Source organism: Pungitius pungitius, chromosome 5 (assembly GCF_949316345.1).
Source record: "Pungitius pungitius chromosome 5, fPunPun2.1, whole genome shotgun sequence".
In the NCBI taxonomy this organism is placed as follows: domain Eukaryota; kingdom Metazoa; phylum Chordata; class Actinopteri; order Perciformes; family Gasterosteidae; genus Pungitius; species Pungitius pungitius.
In genome coordinates, this window is record NC_084904.1 from 3,730,634 (window position 1) to 3,747,937 (window position 17,304).

General features: G+C 47.7%; 2 protein-coding genes across 2 annotated transcripts; one reads left to right on the forward strand and one right to left on the reverse strand.

The window, feature by feature from the left end:
• The first annotated feature begins 19 nt into the window (after positions 1-19).
• LOC119225644 (LHFPL tetraspan subfamily member 2a protein-like) lies at positions 20-9,949 on the forward strand. The gene is made up of 3 exons (XM_037483655.2): positions 20-464; positions 6,976-7,600; positions 8,773-9,949. The coding sequence occupies exons 2-3, from the start codon at positions 7,189-7,191 to the stop codon at positions 9,027-9,029; spliced, it is 669 nt and encodes a 222-aa protein (XP_037339552.1). The 5' UTR covers positions 20-464; positions 6,976-7,188; the 3' UTR covers positions 9,030-9,949.
• Positions 9,950-10,153: 204 nt separating this feature from the next.
• LOC119225415 (secretory carrier-associated membrane protein 1-like) lies at positions 10,154-16,253 on the reverse strand. The gene is made up of 9 exons (XM_037483262.2): positions 15,969-16,253; positions 14,886-14,966; positions 14,622-14,735; positions 14,069-14,174; positions 13,707-13,835; positions 13,230-13,389; positions 12,870-12,971; positions 12,676-12,793; positions 10,154-12,593 (listed from the first exon to the last, which is right to left on the reverse strand). Exons 1-9 carry the CDS (start codon positions 16,023-16,025, stop codon positions 12,432-12,434), a joined length of 1,029 nt encoding a protein of 342 aa, XP_037339159.1. The 5' UTR covers positions 16,026-16,253; the 3' UTR covers positions 10,154-12,431.
• Between the last annotated feature and the right edge of the window lie 1,051 nt (positions 16,254-17,304).

Here is a 17,304-nt window from a genome sequence, read left to right on the forward strand (position 1 = left end):
TACTAAAAGTGAATTGATGATGTGATTTGGTGTTTTGTATAATTTCATGTTACACATAATTATTTTATTGATTATTTATCTTACTTTTAGTTTGGTACAAACTTTGGAGAAGTTATAGCTACACAGAAGAAGCTGAATTCGTTGTTGGAAGTTAGTGGAAAGTCGCAGGATCCAGGAACCCGTCGTCATGTCGGCCTCTTCTCTTCTTCTCCTCCTTCCTGAGACGAGCGCAGTGGGGGGAAGGGAGAAGGGAAAGGGAGAAGGGAAAGGGAGGAGAGAAGGAAGGAGGAGAGGAGGCGACGGGGGACGGCTCTATACGCGAGGGCTGAAGGAGAGAGAGAATGATATCGCCCTGAAGAAAAGGAGCCCGGGTGAATGAGGCCCAGGAGGACTTCTCAAAACAAAAGACATCTTCTTCTTCTTCTTCCTGTCCTCCTGCAGAATCCTCCGCACGGGGACTTCCGGTAAGTGGGAACAGGGAGACGTGCCGTGAGCCGATTGACTTCACGCGCCTCGTCTTCGGACTCCGTGAAGCCGAAAGTGTCGTTAATGTCGCGCTCGTTGTAGGTTTCAGTCCCGCTGACGGCCAGGAACAGACCTCGTTTTGGCGCTTCGTTGCACAGCTGTGTTCGATGCCAGCTGTTATTACGGACGTTTGGTTGAAGTGTGTGTGTGTGTGTGTGTGTGTGTGTGTGTGTGTGTGTGTGTGTGTGTGTGTGTGTGTGTGTGTGTGTGTGTGTGCGCGCGTGCGCGTGTTTTTCGTATTTCTTTGGAGGGATGTGGACTCTAAAAGTTGCAGCCCTGTGGCCACCCCAACATCTGGCAGCAGCTGGAAATCAGAGCACTTGTATGAGGAATCTCCTCCACCAGCAGCCTAACTACTCATTACAACTAAAGCTCTATTATTTATTTTTTTAAATAAATGCTTTTTATTTCCCAAAGTGTCTTTCACACATGTCCATGCAGGCAGCAGCCCTGCGTGTCTCTTTCCACCACAACGTCCTTGAAGTGCATGGAGATGGTCCCCACCCCCCCCCCCCCCCCCCCCCTGTGTGAGAGCCACCCATGGAGCTCTCTGGCCCGATAGCCCCGGTGCTGAGAGGGGAAGTGGCTTCACATCACAAACTAAACACAACCAGAGGAAAACCGTTGCGTGTTTATTCGAGCTGAGTTCAAGGACAAACTGTAGTGACATGATGAGTGGAGGGAGCCTCCGCCAACATGCTCAAAAACCTTTCCGCTCTTACAAAAACTACTATTTGTTTCAATGTCTAGTGACTCATTCTAGGAGTTATTGAATGCTGCTCTCATGCTGTAATTGGCTTTTTCCTGGATCTCCCTGCCTACTTTTCCTAGATTGAGTTTTGACAACCACCTGGACGACGAGTGCGAACCTGCTCCGTGTCAGTGGATCTAGATGATGGGATGGTGATAGCTGAGGGAGGGTTTTGAGGGAGTTATGTTTTCTAGTAAATGGCAAATAAAATATTGTGGCTGTTTATTGAATGGATCTATTTTTATCTGGTTTACACCCGATGGGAGAGAAATGTGGAAGGAACTCTTCCGAGATTGATTTCAGTCTGGAGTCGAGGAAGATGGTCAGTGATTTATGAGTATATTTAGCAGCGGATAAGACTAACTAACCATACAAATAGCCATTACCAGGTCACCACGTTGTTGTTTATCATAGTTCCGTAGCGCAATTGATAGATTTTCTACCTTCATGGAGGACCACGGTTCCTCGTTTTACTTCACCATAGTGCAAAAATCATCTCGTGAACTCCAAATGACCCTGCGTGGGATCCTACAATTGTGTGGTCGTGTTGACAAAACGTCCGGACGACCTATATCACAAGCAGGTTTTGTACGTATTGGTAGAATCTCACTACTGTTATAATGTGTGCACAAGGCTCAGTCATTACTCAACATTCAGACACCATCATCCATCATCTGTAGAAGCAGAAGAAGAACTCAGGAGGGAGGAGCGCGAAGGACATTCTCCTCTTTGTGTGAGGGAGATGCGAGGGTCACTCGGGGGCTTTGTGCGTCAGGGACTTTCGGGGCCCCTACGGAGTCAGTGAGGAGAGAGCGAGGGGGCCCGGGGGTGTTGCACAGATTGAACGGGGCCACGGCGATTGGAGAGCTCCTATGGTGGCATGTCTTTTGGGAGCTGAGGAGCGAGCGGGGAGGAGGAGGAGGAGGAGGAGGAGGAGGAGGAGGGAGTGGGCGGTGGTATGTCGACACTTCTTTGTTTGAGTTGAGTGGCACCAGATGAAGTGGGCCTTTCTTTCTGTTTTTTTTTCTTTTCTCAGGCACATGCACGCGGGTCTCGGCTGAAGTTCTCCTCCGTGCTGCCACCTTCTCACTGTTAACGGAAGTGTGTTGGTTTTTGGTGTTTGTGCGTCAGTAACTAGTTAAACTAGTTTTCAGCCAAACGTGGGCCTCCTATTGTCATCGAAACCCCTGGGTCTGTGAAATAAATCTAAACTCGGGTGCACTAAAACCCGCGTTCAACCATCTCTCAATGGAAGGTAATCATGGGACACAAGGTGTGGCAATGGCCTAGCCACGGAAGGCATTTCCTCCACTCGCAGCTCCAAATATATTCCAAAGCAGTAGCTCACGTGGTTATGGTTAGCGAGAAAGGGGCTCTGGAGGAGACCGGGCCCCGGGTGGTTTCACAACATCGGGGGGGGGGGGGGGGATCGAGGAAACCGAATGAGCTGAGCTCGTCTCCGGGTCTCCTGTTTGCAACGTCCTGGTGAAGCAGGTGGATGTTTGCCCGCCTGCAGGTACAGGCTGAGGTGTAACAATCAAAGGGAGCCACAATGAAACTCATTAGTTTGTAGAAAAGGGCTTTGTTCTGTTGTTTGGTTCAGGTTTCACAAGGTCACAAATTTGACCCGCCAGACTGCTGGGGGGGAGAAACGGGACCTTGGTGGGGATCTTTTGCTGTTCGTGGATGTAATTGAACATTTCCGTGGGAATTGGCTGGAGGGCTTTGGTGTCTCTATCCCGGCAGGTGTCCTGACTCGCCCAGTGCTCTTGCGCTCGTTGATCGATTTGTAAAATCCAGCATTGAAAAGTGTACGTTCAGATTTCAAGCTGCTGCTATTGCTTCACTGGCCGTCACTCCGCCTGGAGCTCAGCCGCATTCTTTCATGACGAAGGGATACGTTTAGTCCTGCCCAACTGGCATCGCACTAGTTTCCTATCGCTGGCTATTTTGTAAAATGCTGCTGGCCTTGAGTAGATGTGTGTAGCCCTGAAGATGATGAAGTAGCCTAGCTGGTCCAGGTGCATGACCAGACCGGACCAGACCAGACACAGCAGCTTAGGGAACAGATTGCCGTGGTTTGAGGTTTCTAATTCAGGAGATGTGGTGTCCTCCCCGCCCAGATCCACTTTGGGGGGGGGAGGTCATTGGATCGGGGCGGGTGATCCAACAGCTTAGGTATGCTTTCCTAAACTACAGATACAGAAACAATCCTCCATTTCCCCATCCCCATACTGACTATAGTATATAGTCAACCTGGCATTGGATACTACTGTTTTAATACATAACATAGCATTCAATGCATTCATGTGTACTTATTTAAATGATGATGTTGCCTTACACATAAAACAGTGCTTTACTGTAATGCGGGGGCGTTGGTCAGACTAAACGCCGTCTGGTCTGGGTTCATGACATCTGCAGGAGGCGATCAGAGAACTTAAATGGATTAAAGGCATGCTGAGCTAACTACAACATGATGCCGATTTTCCTGAATTTAGGACCATCTCAACACTGATAGGCTTGTGACACAGCGGCACGATAGCAATTTAATGGGCCAGGTGTCACAATCACGACTGAAAAAGTCACAGCGGTGCATCGCCATCCCAAAGATGGATGGAGCATTTTTTTCATCATCTCTCGCACTCTGCCAGAATGTGTTTAGCCTCTTTAACAGAACAATCTGCGTCAACTTTAGATGCTGCAACCACCCACCTTTGGTCCTCCCTTACTTTCCCCTCTCCCCCGAACAGACCACAGTGGCCAGCACTCATTACCTCAGCACCATGGCATGCTACCAGAGCCTCCGCTGATATGTCAGAGCAATTACTCCAGATTTACTACTCGGCAGGCTCCCTCAGCAACGTCCTAACTAACGGACCCGCGTACACCTCGTATCCACCGCTGCGTACGGGCCTTCGACGGGCTCGGCTCAAACTACGCTTCATTAGCAGGCGTTTTATGGAGCCTCCGGGCTGCTTGGCCAAAGGTATTTTCAGAAACAAACTGTTGTAATACCAGGAGAGAAAGTGTGTCTCGCAAGGAGACTGTTTTTGTGTCGGCTTGCTGAATGAAGGGTTGGACGGCCTTGCTGCTTTCATCTTGTGGTGAATATCTGCTGTATCACCGGCCAATCTCTGCCAAGCGGGTGGATTTCGTGAAAACCGCCAAAACCCCGCGATCCGTCTCTGCTGGGGTTGATGCGTATCTACGATTGGTTGACTACAGAGAGGGAGCTGCGGTGACAAAGATCTGAACGTTTGAAGACGCATATCTGTCAAAAGCAACTGGCAGGCCGAGATCTCTCACCCGGTGGCGCCTCCGCCATGAACGAGACATAACTGAGCGTCTGATGCTGATCGGAGGTCTGTTCAGCTGCCAGAAAAAGGAAGCGCAGAGTGTGTTTTCGGGGATGCAGTGTCCTTTCTGCAGCTGCAAGCACATGTGCCGTATGCGTGCATGCACCAGCTGTGCAGATTAAGATGCAAAATGAGTGCTGCCCTTGTGAGAGGTGCACACCGACCGGCTTGTGCTACGCCGCTGTAGTTTAAAGAGGCAGAGCCGGTAATTTGAGGGACATCCCAGTCTCAACAGACAGCGCCATGCCCGGCCTGGATGGACTGTATAATCAGCTGTAAACAGAGGAAACCCAAACTGTAGCCTGAAAGGTTGAAACTCATTGTAACTACTGCAGAATGGAAACTGTGAGCCGTGGTTCTGCGAGGAGGCCCGGAATAACCTCGAGGACTGTAATAAAACAGGGCACACCCCAAACCATCCTCAAAAACACATATACACGCTTGGGAATGCGTGGCGCTTTGCCGCTGTAAAAGTACAATGGCATCACGTGTAAAAAAAAAAACAAAAAACTTTTGTGAAGGTTTCGATTCAAAGAATATAGAGTGACAGATTGTTGCCACGGAGGCTGTCGCTACAACAATGATGCTTCCTGTTGGCTTCCTGTTCGTTGCTGCCGTTTCCTATTCTGGCCTGAGGTCAGCTGAAACCGGCTGATCACGGACCCGCGAGTTTTGGCTGAGGCTTCGGGAAATCTGTAATTGGGATGCAAAATCGCGGAACGAGAAAACATTTTTAAGCAGACACAGTACACTGATGTCGGCGGTTCGCAGCGTTCCCAAAAAAAGCACAGCGGCGCCACCCGCATTTGTCGTGGGGACGCCGTACCTCGGCTCCTCGCATGCTGTCATGCCTGTGACTTTGTTATTGTGAATACTTTTAGTTTTTTATTGAACCGAATCCGATTTTATCAGAGCATACAGCATGTGCAGGGGGAGGGATTTAGTATTCTGAATGCAGGCTGGTGAGAAGGTGCAACCATATCACAGTATCCGTGCGGGTCGGACTGACCTGGAACTATTCGGGAACGCTTTTGTGCTCAGCTCATCATCCCCAATAAAAGCAATAGAAACAGTCCGTTGTCAGTTTAGCCTCCCTCCCTCTTTTATGTCAAATCTTCTCAAGTGCCCAAGTCCAAATGTCAATTAAAGGCTGCAGCAAACATAAAGGTCTTTAATCTGGATTTAAAGGAGGTGCTGCAGCTTTCTGGGACTTTGTTCCAGAAAAGCTGAACGCTGCTTCTCCATGTTTAGTTTTGACTCTGGAGACAGAAAGTGGACCCGTCCCAGACGACGTCTACAAGAACTGGACTTTCCACTTTCCTGGTCCTAGTTGAAGTCTGAATTGCTGCCCACATACAGTATCAGCATTTTAAATATCCGGTGTCACGCTCATTGAACAAAAGGATTGGGATTTATTTATTTAGAGACTGCTAAATCCATGCAAAAATAGGGACACAAATAAAGCAACATCAGCTGAATGAATTAATAATGCAGGTCATTAGAAGTTGATGTGCATAAGAACTGCTCGACCTCCAGAGCAGTTTCACACGTTGACTAAAAACGATGCCGGTGTGAAATGAGCATCTCTCACTGCTGATTTCTCCTGACAAAAAAAAAATACGATCCGGTTTGAACGAAACAAAACAGTCAACAACAGTCGTTCCTTACCAGATTAACAATGTTTTAATGCCGCGACCACCACAAATGATACTCCTTTGACCTCCATTGTGTAAGCGCGGGAGACCACCACAGAGATCCCCCAGGATACCCGAGTCCATCCCGCTGCGTTTTTGAACCCGGCTCTCTCTTATTTTCCTGTGTGTGTGTGTGTCATCATGAACGCTGAATCACGTCTCTGGTGACAATCGGACACGAGACCTCGCTTTGCCAGAGTGTCCCCAACAACGCGATCTCAACCGTGATCGCAGTTGCTTTGATCGAGGCCTCGATTTGAAGCTGCTTCAACCCACGAGATGATTCGTGTTGACAGCGGAGCACACAGAGCTCCTGACATAGTGCGGATAAGATGAGTGTGCACAAAGGCCCAGTGATCCGTGAGCGGTGTGACGACGGTATGAGCGCTTTTGTGTGTGCGTGTGAATCACCTCGGACGCTCCATCGGACATCTGGAAGTGTTGCTCACGCTGCACGCGCAGCTGGCCCGCGGTGAATGGGAAGTAGCGCTCTGTGGGGAGATCTGGGCTCTGTTTGACGACAAAGCGAAACCTCCAGTGGAGTCTGTGATTCACGGTGGACGGGAAGCCAGCTTGTGTATACAGATGCTGTGTGTCGCTCACCCCCTCGTGTGTGTGTGTGTGTGTGTGTGTGGGTGTGTCTTTGCAGACGGTGCCATGGCCGAGGGAAGCTGCTTCGGTGCGCTGTAGCTCTTTGGGGTGACCACAGCTGGAACTTGCCTCTGAAGAGGAAACAGAGGAGACATCTGCTCACGAGGGGTAGGAACCCGAACCAGGAATCCGCTGGAGCGTCCTGTTCGCAAAGGAAAGGACTTCAGACCCGGTTTCTCCGCGAGGGCTTTGAGAATTGGGCACTGACGCCATGTGCCATGTCATTGTAACGTGCCGCTCCATGCTGTGGACCCTGCTCAGCATCGTGGTGGCCTTTGCCGAGCTCATCGCCTTCATGAGCCCCGATTGGCTGCTGGGGTTCCCCCGGTCGGACTCCGGCGCGAGCGGGGCGGGCGTGGACTCCGGGGAGTACCGGCCGTCTCTGGGCCTGTACAGCCGCTGCCTTCGCATCGGCTCCCGGGGAGTGGGGGCGAGCTGCGGGCCCTACGCCGGGACCTTCGGGGAAGTGGCCACCGGCTTCTGGCAGGCCGCCATGTTGTTTCTGGCGGCCGGGATATTGGTGCTCGGAGGAGTGGCCTGTATCTCCGTGTTCAGCATGTGCTTCCAGAGCATCATGAAGAAGAGCATATTCAACATCTGCGGACTGCTGCAGGCCATCGCAGGTGAGACATACATGTACACAATATCATTAAAAATAATTATTTTTTATTTTATTCCTGGATCAGAAAACATTTAGATTTACAAATTTGCCTCAGAGGGCTTTACAGTTTATACACATACGTCATCCCCTGTCCCGAAACCCTCAAAAGGTACATTAAATTCATATGACAGAAATGAACTGATAATGGAAACCCCAAATACTAGTCAGAGCCTAGAAATGAGTTATATGCCCCTTTGTAGCCATTGATTGCCTTTCTCTGTCTAAATAACCACGTGTGGGCTGTGAAATCAGTGGAGATTCTTTCCCCTGAATAACTGGTATATTGTTTTTTTTTCATAATGCTCACTGTCATTACAATGCAAATGATTTCTCCAAAATAGCGGTATGATGAGGAGGAGGTTGGCTTCCCATCAGACACAGCTCCTCTCTTCTGTGTGTTTCATGTAGCAACAGAGTTACTTCTTGTTGTGCGCTGTACCCAGCATGCAGTTCGGTGGGGAATTTTTTTAAATACCGTGCAGCCCTAGTATGATGTCAAGTAAAAACTGTAAAAAAAAAAAACATTCTAATAGTTGAATTTGAAATTTTTTAACACCAAAAAGTCCTCTTATTAATTCAATTGCCAAAAGGGATGGACATCCTAAGTCGCCACAAAACGAGCAACCTCGGGGAAACACGAACAAACTACTGAGTCTGAACAACTACCAAGAGCTAATGATGGAGTTTACAGTGGTAACCCGTCTGCACAAGCCCATTACTGTGCATCTTCTAACCATGCCATGGCCTCTGGGGAATGCCTCGGCTGCTGTCGATTTCTACAAGTCGAAACATCCCGTTTTATTATTCGCCAACGTTGAGTGGCTCGCCATTGTGCCTTTCCTAGTTGGAGGCTGGCTCGGCCAACCGAACCTCGCCAACACGCTTCTGCGTCGACGAGCTGCCACAGGTGTGTTTGGTCCTGTCGTTATGTGACATCACCGGAGAAGCAGTCGAACGCATCACAAATCAAACGCCTGTCATCTGGAGAAGTGCGTATTCCTCTCCAGAGCTGAGTCACTGCGTTCTCAGCTGCTCTGTGATCTGTTTGTGCACCCTCTGCTCGGATGTTGACGTGACTCAACCACTCATCTCATCGTCCTCTCTCTCTCCCCTCTCTCCCCCCCCCCCCCTCAGGCCTGCTGCTGATGGTGGGCCTCATGCTGTACCCTGCCGGTTGGGGTTCAGAGAAGGTGCTCAGCTACTGCGGGCCCGAGGCTTTGCCCTTCAGGCCGTCCCTGTGCTCCCTCGGCTGGGCGTTCTACGCGGCGATAGGAGGAACGCTGGGCTCCTTCCTGTGCGCCGTTTTGTCCGCGCAGGCGGAGATCGCCACCTCCAGCGATAAGGTCCAGGAGGAGATCGAGGAGGGCAAGAGTCTGATCTGCCTGCTCTGAGCCTTTAGAAACCTCCTGTGTGTCATTTCTTCTTGTATGGACACCATTTTCTTCAAGACAGCGTGGATAAAACTAGTGATTGTTAAAAAAAGATGGATGCCTTTTTGAGGGTGACAGCATCAGGCCCAATGGACTTTGCCTGTAGACCAATGCTTTTGACCGCGATACTGTTTTTATATGTGTTGTAATTCTCACAGTAAACAAACCACTGTGCAGGAAGTAACAGGCGATCGGTCGAGGGAGGTAGTGGACGCATCGTTGGCGTCACGGCCGGGCGAGCGCAATGCTGTTTACTCCCACGCTTCACCTGCAAACCACAACAAAACCACTGAGTACTACCAGATGCGTGCGCGCCCCGACTCCCAGCAACCGCTTGCGTGTGTGTGCGTGTGTGACGGACATTAACTGTAGAGGATTGTAAACGGGTGAGTAAATGAGTGTGTGAAAAGCTCACCCTTCGTGGTGCTCACAGGGAGACTATGAGCTCACCTCCATGATGAGGTGGGGCTTTGTAAAGATGGGCGAGACACAACGAGATGAGGTAAAAATCCAAGAAGCCTCCGTTGAGTATTTGCTGGATGAATGCATATTGTGTTTTTTTGCCCCTCGCCGTTAATTAAGTACACTTTGCTTCCTGTTTTCCTCAAAGCATGCTTCATTAAGTCGCTGAAAAATGTGGAATCACATGGCCGCTTTGATTCATTTTAGATGAAATGTGCAATAATTCAACTGCAGTGTGTCTCCTGGGAGAGTGGGCGCAGCCAGAGGACGAAAGGTTTCTGGTCTGATCTGTGCTCGGATTAATAAGTTGACTGTCAGCCGATTTTGTTACATTAACGAAAGATTCTACAGCATCCGTGGCACATCGAGCGATATCGTCTGTACTCTGTACTCCAATAAACCAGGCCTTCATTAGTAAATCTGTCTGTGATCTTTTAACCTGACGAGGTGCCGATAAAACTACACTTACCAAGGAAACACTGACATCTAGTGATGGAAAGAAGATGACATGTGACTACACTTCCGCTAGTGCCTCCACCCCCAAGGGTTGTAAGATACATTTATTTTCTTTAATAGCTCATCATCGCAGTTTTTTCACAGTAATTTGATACAAATTTCATAACTTTCTGAAACATTTCTTTCAAATTTTATTTCATGTTAATACCATAAATATACAAAACTCAAACTATTTCACATGCAACAAAGGCCAGACAAAGAGTGCGACACGTTTTTCTTTTTTACACGGGATTGATAATGGGATCAAATGTTCAACTTTACAAAATATACAAGTGTATCTTTTTGAAGGAGTTTCTCTTCTGATTCAGTGAAATACTGTGAATCACAGCTCCAAAACACAGTTTTGAGCCAGCAAACTTCCAATCCCTCGTTCTGACCCGCGGACCGGCTCGCTTAATACATTAAGTAATTACCCATTGCGGCATGGCTTCATTTAACACCTGTTAAAACTATAGATACCTGGCAATCATGAAGGTGATTGTAAGTAAAACATGGGAGCAAAGATTAAAAAAAAACAAATCTATATGGACATCTGGTAGATTCCTCACAGCTTTTCAGGACAGTAACACTTGAGGGAGATTTTTTTTTTTTTTTGTTGGCCTTTTATACCAAACATCCTCATCCATAGAAGGGCACCTTTTGGAGGCTCGAGTCTCAAAGTCAAGGATCACACTTCAATCTAGCTGATGCTATGATCATGTCATTATAAAACCACAGAAAACATTATACATCATGTCAAAGCATACCAAACGAAATTTGAAACGCATACAACTTTAAATTACACCATGAATGAAAACATGTTTATCTTAAGCCCTAAATGGTCGACGTGAAAACAAGAAAGGTGCAATGGATATTAAAAAACAAAAAACGTTTCAAACAAAACAATACTGCCACACAGGTAAGATTACTTCATGACCAAGTACTGACCTTCCCCCTCGCAGCAGTAGTGACGCCTCTGGCAGAACCCAGTCCATACGTTTGTAACAACAGCAGCGCTAATCATCATCTCAAAGCTTGTTTTGACCGCGAGACGTCTGGTGACAATTCTCCAATACTGACAAGAGCAAATGTGCTTACAATGGACTGGTTGGTCTGTCATGCACACCGTATCCATGTTTTTGTCTTCTTCTCATTTCATGTATGCAGGTTTAATCTTTAAAAGCACAGCGTTACCTCGGGTTCACTTCTCTCCCCATGAATGAAATGTGTCCTGACAGCAGGAGGCTGGAGGATGCAGAGCCTCCCACATTCACAGCAGCGTTAAGATTTCAACCAACAGTGACGGGCGACAAAAAAAAACAACCTCTAATGGAGCCACACAGTTGTCTGTTAATCTCATACATACATAAAGGAAAATGTGAATATTTATCCAGTTCCCCCTAACCCCCCTTTTCAGTGCCAATGAAATCATCTAACCGAAGCTCTTTTAGGGGACCTTGCTGACCAGCGGTGTTCAGTGCGTCCTCAAAAAATACATCCACAATTCCGTCAACCATCCTCTGAGTGGGGTCATGCTATAACTTCACAGCTCACTTATTGAAGAGGGAAAATAATCAAAACCAGCTCGCACCCGTAGCCGGAGGAAAGGCTACGTGAGGTGTGCTAGACATGCTTTTTTGTCATGATACACAGAGATGCTAGCTCAGCGCACGCTGAGCTCAACTGTTCAACAGTTGCTCAAATGACAGGTGCCACTGGAGTACTGCTTGGGGGGGGGGGGGGACTGGACACAGGTCCTAAAATAGGAACATCCCAAAATATTTCTACTTATATGAATTACTGGGGCGAGTTTGTCTCAGAATAGATGAAGAAATGTACAGCTCGGAGCAATTTGCGTCCAAGCCCTACATCTGTCAGAGCCGCTATTTGGTTTTAAGTGAAGAATGCATTTGCATACACTGTACTTTCGGCATGTGACCAAGAAAACAAAATCATGTGCAAAAACATGATCCAATTATCCCTTTTTGTAACTCTATGAACCAGGCAGGAAGCTGTTTGCGTGTCATCGCCATGACAGAAACAAGCCAGGTGCTAGAACTGCTACCAGTGAGGAGCACAGTGAGATGAAATCCCACACGAGACAGGGCACGCCTGGAGCCACTTGGTGGATGTTTCAAGAGGTGAAACTGGATTTTTTTATTTTTTTAAGTGAAGGTGAGCAACTCTGGTCACTTTATGTGACTAACATCTTTTATTCCGGGCTTTTGACTCTTTGCACAAGCAGAGCACAAAGTGTGCAGCCCTGGACAGCATCCAGAAACAGAATCAATTTGATCGAAGAGCCTGCAGGGCCCAGAGTTGTGCATCCCCAACCTTTGTGTGTGTTCTGTGTGTGTGTGTATGTGTGTGTGTATGAGTGTGCATGGTGTGTGGGTATGTGTCATCTTATGGCTGAGGCTTGAAGGCCCCGCGGGCAGCATTGGTTGCAGCGTTAGCTGCAGCGTTGGCAGCCGCAGTCTGAACGGTTTTGTTGGACATGACCCCGGTTGCGAACTCCTGCTGAGCCTTCTCGAAGCTCGCGCCGGTGGTGCGGTACAGCGCGTGCACCTGGAGAGAGCCGGAGAGAAGAGAAGAATGAGCTGGAATCAAGTCAAGGGATTTCCACCCACCTCCACCGGTCCTACCGTACCTTTTTAAACATAACGAGCGAGCCCACGGAGAGCGCAGTGAAGAGAGCCGAAATCAGCAACATGAAGATGCCCACGGGGATGCTGGCGTTGAGGCCGGTTAAGGCTGCGATCCAACCACTGGCAAAACAACAACGCCGATGAGGGCTGAGCGTCGGCGTGCACTCGCACAAGAAGCAGTGTCACAAATACTCACCACGTTCCCCAGCCGGCGATGCCTATAGTTTGTAGAACGTGAACCCCAAACTGACAGATATAGACGAAGAAGAAGACAAAGAAGCGGAATGAACTGTCACTCCTGTTGTGGAGACAGAGAACAAGGTATAGTGTTTACTCGGCACTCTTCTCGTATGGGAGTATTTTTCAGGGGGTTGGGATTAGCAAGTGTAGGGTTAGAAAAGGAAACGTGAATAAAAAATCTCAATTTTTATTTAGCATTTTCAAAGTCAGCTGCCCCGCTCTTTTTCCCCTTAACCCTTTCCCAACACAAAGACACGATACTGTGACTATCTGCTGCTGCAGAACGCAGCGGGATTCCTTTCATCCACCTGCTTACCTGAAAGCCCCGTAAAGCGGTCTGTACCAGCAGACGAAAGAACAGGGCGTGAAAAGCAGAAACCATAGCAGTGCCAGGCCAAAATCTACACCGCGAGATGCATCCACACAGAACCAGGCCAGGCAGCCGAACATGTTCACAAAGAGCGTGCCCGCATGGACTGGTAGACAAAAGAAACAACATCAAAATAAAGTATTTCAGGTGTCATTTCAGCACAATAACACAGTCAGTTCTAATATATGGGGTACCCAATCAAATCAAACTGTATTGGTTTTCTAATGTGGTAAACGAGCAGACAAAGTGACTCTGCATAATATTTGATGCTTCAGGCGGCTTCTCTTGGAGTGCGATATGTGGGTTTGTCTTTTGAAACCATGTGTGACAGGAATGTGTTAGAATCAAAACAAATAATGTAATATTCGCAGGTACAGAAAGCAACACTGCTCGATTTTGAGGTGAGTTCGACGATCCACTTACACATCCACAGGTTGTACATGATCTTGACGGTCTTTTGGAACTCTACGGGAATATCCACTGCTATATCGTGGTAGAAACATGGGCCAGCGGGGAACTTCTCTGGCAGGGGAGGCCAATTGTTCTTGCGCCCTGTGTGGACAAAGGTCATCGCGGTTAGATAACGAATGCATCTCATACATTTTGTTCCCATCAGAACTTTTTTTTTTTCTCAGCTTGTCAATCACACATGTTACCTGACACAGATTCCTGTGTGTCCAGCAGGTTGACAAGCCTAACATTTATAACATGAGCTATTTTTGCAACGAATTCTGTAATTTTGGATGGTGTCCCTGCAGAGTGAAGGAGGTGGTTGACTCACTGACCGGCCCCGTGGGACTGTAACTCTCTCTCCCGCCGATCCAGCTCTGCAGCTTTCTTTTCCAGCTCCTCCTGCCTTCTCAACAACTCAGCCTGAGCGCGCGCTTGGTCCTAATGCAGTCACAGAAATGCTGTTAGATTTGACAATCAAACATCACACCGCATGGATGATATCCAATCGGGGGAGTAATGAAAGTATTTTCTAGGCTAGTTTCAGGGAAAAGAAGCGTACGGGTGGAAAAGGGATCAGCTACTGTTGTTAACACACCTGTCTTTTTCAGCTAGCATTGAACTAGCTGGAACATTGCACTGCAAGAGGAAAGCTACAAGTAGGGAAGGTGAAGGATTTATAAATATAGAAGACAGTGACACAAAGGGGTACAACTCTAGGTGGAAGACCGTCCCTCTTTACGCTGCCATTAGGCCGAAAAAAAAGGTGAGCGTATGGAGGACCAGAAGAAATGTGAACCAGCAAAAGAAGACAGTGTGTATCTGTAAAGGTGCTATAAAACTACATACGAGTCCATTTATAAAGGGAACATGATCAGTGTGTCGTACCTGAGTCTGTTGCTGCGAGTAAGCCGGCGGCTCTTCTGTGGGCTTCATGATGGCAGGTTGTGTGTTCTGCTGTGACGGGGCAGGAGCAGCTTTGGGGCCATTCCCAGGGTCCGCCTGTAGACAAAAAGAGACCCCTTATCAAAACTGTATTTGGCCAAAAATGATTTTTTTTCAGTAAAATCATGTGACTGAAAGGTGGAAGAAGAGCGAAAGAAGGGAGTGGATAAAATGAGGTCAGTTATAGCGATGCTTAGTAAAGCTGACCGTTCTGGCGTCTGTGAAGGGGTTGTACTCCTCCAAACCACCAGGAGGGGCGGAACGAGTCACCTGTGTCACCGAGGGATCCTACGGGACAGAGATGACCATAAAGTGGGTAAAAGCTACTACAACAAAGACGTATTAGTTGTTGTTACCTAACCTGCTGTGTGTATTGAAAGGCATCAGCTGAACATTCAACGTGTGGTATGTTCTGACCAGCTATGACTGGCGGAAATTGAGGGTCGGACACAATAATATTGCTAATATCAGTACATGTGGCCCACCCGAAACCCAATGAATGGGAAGAGAAGCGGTGCAACTGGAAAATGCCACTATTTACATGCTCCAGGACAGTCTATGGTGGGCCACAATGTGTCACAACTAGGAGCCAACAGATGGAGGTTTTCATTCCATCCAAGACTCCACCGACTGACTCCACCCTCTGACTAACACCTGGCAGTACAGGGGAGGGGCTTAACATTTAAATCACCAACTCAGGTGTACTGACGAAAACCAGCCGACTGTTGGCATGGTCACGGCCTGTAGCCTGCACGGTGCTTTCATCCGGACAACCATGGGAAAAAAAGATCATCATCTTCACCATATTTTTTGAACGAGACTGCAGTGCTTTGTCACCCACTACGATGAGAAAGAAGCTAGTTGATGTTTTATGGCAGTGTTGTTTGCAGCGTTTCTAATTGGAACATATTCATTTAATACGAACTTGCTCTTGGACAACCGCTGTTACAACACAACCAGTAGCATGTTAGCACGTAGCTAACTTACTTACCAAGCTAGCTGGTGCCAGTAATGTTTAGTGGCCGTGGGCCGCGCTTTGTATCTGTTCTTATAGCTGGTATTTTGCAAGTGAGGAACCATTTAACGTAATCAGGATGCGGTCGATCAAGTGGACGATACATAGTTCGTCCGGCTTCATAGCATTGGCTAGCGGTACACCAAGAAAAAGCTTTAGTTAACACTAACCTAGCAGTCATGTTAGCTACTAACGTTTGCTAAGACTATTAGCAGGGATGCTAAAGTAAGACAGGCCACATTGGGCTCTTAGCGTACGTTAGCTAGGTAAGCTACCTGAAAGGGGTTGCTGAAGTCCGGGTCTGCAAACGGGTTGCTGTCAAAGTCGGACATTGTCCTCCCTTTCTAGTAACGTTTCCCTGTGTGGAAGGGCTTCCAGAGTATCCAGGGAAGGGGCTGCCTTTCTCTGCTTGCCCGCCGTCTTCTCCGCCTCCTGCTGATGGAGACCCCTTGCTTAGCAAGCTAGCCAGTAGCACAACAAATGGCAGGGGAGGATGCGTGATGCGCGGCGCTGTCCTACGTCACTGCTTCAGCACCGCGGACAGCACACCTTCTGAACAGGTACCCACGTTAATAGGTGACCCCCACGCAAGCCCACCATTTAACTCTGTAATTAAAAATCTGTATACACAACACAGGGCTACTTAATTTCCTAATACGACAGGAACCGCTTTAGTCGATATTGTACTGCATTTCCATTGACGTTACTCACTTTGCCCGGTGGATCCAGCATTGAATACAACTCTATTTAGTATTTGTACCTTTTTATGTAGGTATTTCCATTCCAATGCAACCGTATACTTTCACTTTCCTACATTTCAAAGAAATATTGAATTGGTTAAGGTTCAGAAAATATTTGCCATTTTTTAAATATCTATTTGCAATACTAGTAATCAACCCTATTAGAGAAGGACTTAATATTTTATTAGCCTATTTTTATATTGAGGAGTTGCCATTAAGCTCTGGACATTTCTGAAACCATGGAAGCCTGTACCCAATATAGTGCTGTGAATAAAATTGTTTTATACTTTTATTTTTCCAACTGCTGCTTTCTTTTAAAATCTTATTTTAACACCAAAAATGGAACAATATTTTTTCACTGCACACACTGGTGGTGGTGGTGGTGTGTGTGTGTGTGTGTGTGTGTGTGTGTGTGTGTGTGTGTGTGTGTGTGTGTGTGTGTGTGTGTGTGTGTGTGTGTGTGTGTGTGTGTGTGTGTGTGTGTGTGTGTGTGTGTGTGTGTGTGTGTGTGTGTGTGTGTGTGTGTGTGTGTGTGTGTGTGTGTGTGTGTGTGTGTGTGTGTGTGTGTGTGTGTGTGTGTGTGTGTGTGTGTGTGTGTGTGTGTGTGTGTGTGTGTGTGTGTGTGTGTGTGTGTGTGTGTGTGTGTGTGTGTGTGTGTGTGTGTGTGTGTGTGTGTGTGTGTGTGTGTGTGTGTGTGTGTGTGTGTGTGTGTGTGTGTGTGTGTGTGTGTGTGTGTGTGTGTGCGCGCGCGCGCATATTGGCTTTTGACTTGTTAGATGCCCAAAATGGCCACTTGGGGGAGCTACAATCCAATCTGTCTCCTCCACCCTCTGCAGAATCCTTCCTCATTTGCCGTCAATTTATTTTCATT